This window comes from Abrus precatorius, unplaced genomic scaffold (genome assembly GCF_003935025.1).
Source record: "Abrus precatorius isolate BTA unplaced genomic scaffold, Abrus_2018 Scaffold10, whole genome shotgun sequence".
NCBI classification, from domain to species: Eukaryota; Viridiplantae; Streptophyta; class Magnoliopsida; order Fabales; family Fabaceae; genus Abrus; species Abrus precatorius.
This window is the reverse complement of record NW_020874292.1, coordinates 24514607-24519366: the sequence shown is the minus strand read 5'-3', so window position 1 is coordinate 24519366 and position 4760 is coordinate 24514607. Positions and strand designations below refer to the sequence as shown.

At 29.9% G+C, this 4760-nt stretch overlaps 1 protein-coding gene across 1 annotated transcript; it reads left to right on the top strand.

Moving 5' to 3' along the window:
* The first annotated feature begins 1283 nt into the window (after positions 1-1283).
* On the top strand, positions 1284-4290 carry LOC113852767 (phospholipase A1-IIgamma-like). The gene is made up of 2 exons (XM_027483135.1): positions 1284-1872; positions 3491-4290. The coding sequence occupies exons 1-2, from the start codon at positions 1288-1290 to the stop codon at positions 4097-4099; spliced, it is 1194 nt and encodes a 397-aa protein (XP_027338936.1). The 5' UTR covers positions 1284-1287; the 3' UTR covers positions 4100-4290.
* The last annotated feature ends 470 nt before the right edge of the window (positions 4291-4760 follow it).

The following is a 4760-nucleotide window of genomic DNA, read 5'->3' as shown; positions in this document are numbered from 1 at the left end:
ATGATACTTATTCAAATCTTGAAAAAGATTATTGTTTGTTCGTAAACACAAAAGTTTTCTGTGGGACCAAAGGCTATCTACCTTGCAGCAACAGACGAAGCTTGTAAGGCAAGGAGATATGAAGTACCTAACATGACTTCACACCCATTCCTCCACGTACTTAGATCTTGAACGGGGTAGAACCTTTGCTTGTGGCCTTGAAATTGCGAAAATTAATTAAAATTTACATTTTTTTAGTGTTATTCAGTTATTCTCAATACTGACTGCTGCTACTTTATTCTTCATTAATTTTTCTTTTATTTGCTTGGGTGGTAAAGCCACCGCCAATTTTAGAATGCTTTGCAACCCTTCAGTATTCAATTAATGATTAAGCGTTTGGATAAGACGATACGCTGTTGCTTAAAAGAATACTATTTCTTGGACACTATATATGCCATAGTTTACGGGGAGAAGAAATATAATTTGACTTTATAATATAGGTAGGTATGTATACATATACTAACTAGAAATTTTCCTCTTCACATTAAATTTTAAAAAATAAATAATTTAAAATATATTATATAATTATTTTTAAATTTAGTAAATTTTAAAAATATATATTCTATTATATTAAAAAATCATTAAAAAAATTCAAAGATTTAATATTAAATAAAATAAATAAATACATAATGTAAAACAAAATACTAAGCATGGTAAATAAGAAAATTATTTTTAAAATTATTTTTATTAATTTTTTTTAAAATACTCTTATTTAATAATAAATTATTACAAATTATATATAAAATTTTATTAAATTCGTTTATAATAATCACAAAATTATCATTTGTTACGTTTATTTAAAAGATTTCACGAGTGATTAATTTACAAATACTCATTGAAAAACCCTTAAATTCTTTATACAACATGATCAGGGCTAATTAAACGTACGCCAGCTGGATGGACAATATTGAATAGGATTCAAAATTTGTCTCCTTATTTTTTAATCTCATTCTATACTTCCTTAAATAAATATCAATAGCTAAAAAGATCAGAGATCGAATCTTTATTAATTTTAATTTTAACAGTTAGAAAAAAAAAATACAAGGAGTCAGGAATATATTCCATGTAAACATATCTATATATCCTTTATATACTTTATAATAGTACATTAATTAACATATTTTATACAAGTTTACATCCTTACAAAGTCACATCATCATTTATATGGAGGTGAAGTGCTCTCTGGCTCCGTCTATAAAACAGGCAATAACAGCGTTGATCATAAGGTGGGTCGGTATGAAAAAGAAGATGGATAACAAGATAGCGAAAAAATGGCGACAACTCAGCGGCGAAAATCATTGGAAGGGTCTATTAGACCCTCTTGACATCGACCTGCGCAAGTACTTGATACATTATGGGGAAATGGCTCAAGCTGCATATGATGCTTTCAACACCGAAAAAGCATCCAAGTATGCTGGAAGTAGCACGTATGCCAAGAGGGATTTCTTCTCCAAAGTTGGTTTGGAAAATGGCAACCCTTTTAAGTATTCTGTGACCAAGTTCCTGTATGCAACATCAGAAATCGATGTCCCTGAAGCGTTTATTATAAAGTCGCTTTCTAGGGAGGCTTGGAGTAGGGAATCAAATTGGATAGGGTATGTTGCTGTGGCCACTGATGAAGGGAAATCTGTGTTAGGGAGAAGGGACATTGTGATTGCATGGAGAGGCACTGTGCAGACCTTGGAGTGGGTTAATGATCTTCAGTTCATTATGGTTTCTGCTCCCAAAGTGTTTGGTAACAACACTGGTCCTAAAGTGCACCAGGGATGGTACTCCATTTACACCTCCGAAGACCCACGTTCTCCCTTCAACAAGACTAGTGCCCGAAACCAGGTAAATATATATATACTTGTAATCATTTCTAATTTTTTCTCAGGGAAATTCGTGGTTGATTCTTGAGGAAATTATGTGATTTCACTTGATAAAAAGAAGCTACTTGTGTCATAATTTGCACATGGACATGCTCGTCAAGTTTAGTTATTTCAAGTACTTGATATTGTAAATAATAGGAAGTAATATAACCTTGTCACCCTTTTCGTAAATGTGAAATCATCTTACCCATCCTTTTTATATGTTTTCTTTACTGTTCTTTTGATTAAAAAAATAACATATTATTAGCGAAAAAATTAATAGCTAAAACGATAGACCGACGACAACTTAAAAAATATATATTAGATAGTATTTTTGTATTTTTTTTTATAAAGTTGTTGAAATTATTCTAAAAGTTGATGCACTTAGAAATCGGTTTATAATCGTTATTCAAGTGTCATTGCAATTTTTATAATTATTCTCTAAATTACAACTACAAATTTAAAATTTGAAATCTTTTTTTATAAATTAAAATTGATTTATTTTTATGTTTAAACTGAAATTTGTATATCTAAAATTTAAATTTTTCTTTTTAACGAGTTTTTTTTTATAAATCAAAATTAATTATTTATTTAGTTGAAACTTAAATTTTTATGTTGTGTTAACTAAACATTTTACATTCAAATAAAAAAATACCAATAAACAGAAAAAGAAATAATCAAAGTAATAGAAAGTTTTGATATTAATAGAAAGGAAAAAAAAAAGAGAACGAAAATAGAAGTGTGAGAAAGATACTTAGGCTGGTGGAAGGGATCAACTTTATTAGCATAAGTAGGAATCGTAAATTAGACTTGACTCAATGGATTAGCTAGTTTAATCTACTAAAAATAGTGAGTTGAGCTGAATATTTTAATTCCACTTATTGACCTTGTTTTAACTTGTCAAAATATAAGCTAATGACGGGTTAAAGCAAGTTAACCTCTTGAGCCTATTTTAAATTTTTAAAAATTTAAAATAATTAATTATTAAATTTTTAATATAAAAATATTATTATTTTTTATTAATATAAATTTTTTTATTATTTTTTGTTAAAATTTTACGTGAGTTGGTTCTCTAACTTTTTTTTTATTTTTTTTATTTTTGGTTTTTGCAAGCTGACTTGTTTGCTTGTCAACCCACTTCTTAAATAGGTTAAGCAAAATTTAGTCTATTTTTTAAATATAGTGAAGCAGACCAATCTATTTTTAAGCATACTTTTAGCAGAAAAGAATAGGCTAACTCAACTCATTTTAACAACCTTTATAAAGAAAAAGAAATAAGAAAGATTTATAAAGCTATTGTGAGTTGAGCTCTTAAAATTTTTAAAATTTTAATTTGTGAAAGTGGTTAACATATTTTTTTAAATTATTTTTAAAGAGTGATGAATTTTGCTATTTAGAAAATAGGGAGATTTTAGAGATATATTTTTTAATAATTAAAAAAAAAAGGAATGTTCCCGATCCCTGAAAGATTAAACAATGCCAACTCCAGTGAAATAAAAGTCAAGTCATGATGATAACATTATTAATTTAGCTTCAAATTGTTGACATTATTATAACATTGTTATATCTTAGTGTTGATAATTAATTAACATAATGTGCAGGTCCTAAGTGAGGTGAGAAGGCTGGTAGAGATATATAAGAATGAAGAAATAAGCATAACTATAACTGGTCACAGTTTAGGAGCTGCAATAGCAACCCTTAATGCGGTAGACATTGTCGCAAATGGATACAACATGGCAAGTGATCCATCTTTCAATAAGACTTCTCCAGTCACCGCCATTGTATTTGCCAGCCCAAGAGTTGGTGACATCAATTTTCAGAAGGTTTTTTCTGGTTACAAAGATCTGACAACAATACGCATTCGAAACGAGTTAGATATTGTTCCAAACTATCCCCTTGTTGGGTATTCAGATGTGGGTGAAGAGTTGAAAATTGATACCCGAAAATCTATGTTCTTGAAGAGTCCTGGGAATCCTTCTAGTTGGCATAACTTGGAGGCTTATTTGCATGGAGTAGCTGGAACGCAAGGGAGCAAAGGAGGATTCAAACTAGAGGTTAATCGTGATATTGCACTTGTGAACAAGAGTTTAGATGCTCTGAAAGATGAATTACTTGTTCCAGTGTCATGGAGGATTGAGAAGAATAAGGGTATGGTTCAACAACCAGATGGTTCGTGGAAGTTAATGGATCGTGAAGATGACGACTTTTGATCCTTAATTCAGAGTTGAGAATGTTTGTGGTTTGCAGTTTCTCATTTGAGCTTGTCATTTTCTGCTGTGCCGTGCATGTCTCTTTGGAGCAAAGATTAATTAGATGGGACCTTTGTTTCTTATATATTATATAACCTTTGTGTAAGCCTTAAGCGATAATTATTTTGAAAGAAGGAAGTACTTGCTGAATAATGGGAGCTATATGTATACATCAAATCATATTTGTCGAATTTTGACAAATGTGATTATTCTTTTATTATTATATGTTCAGATATATTGATTAGGGATATGACAATAATATTTTTATAAGATTTAGTATTTCTCTTCTAACGAGTGATCTTTAAAAGTTAATTAGGCTTAGTTTTTAACATGATATCAGTAGTATATGTCTAATCACGAATGTTGTTCACTGCTTATGCAAGGATCATTGTCCTAGTTGGATTTTGTACGGAAAGAAGGTTCCGCTTGATCATGTAAAGACTAGAGAGGGTCGTATCTACTCAGCATCAAGGTTTTCTTTCATAACCATACATGAACATACGCAGCTGAAATGCAAATTTGCTTTCCAAATAAAATGATCATAACAGGTGTGAGTAAGCGAAACCAAATAATGCAGTTTCTTAAACCGTACCCAATTTAAATTTCTCCATAAAATTTACAT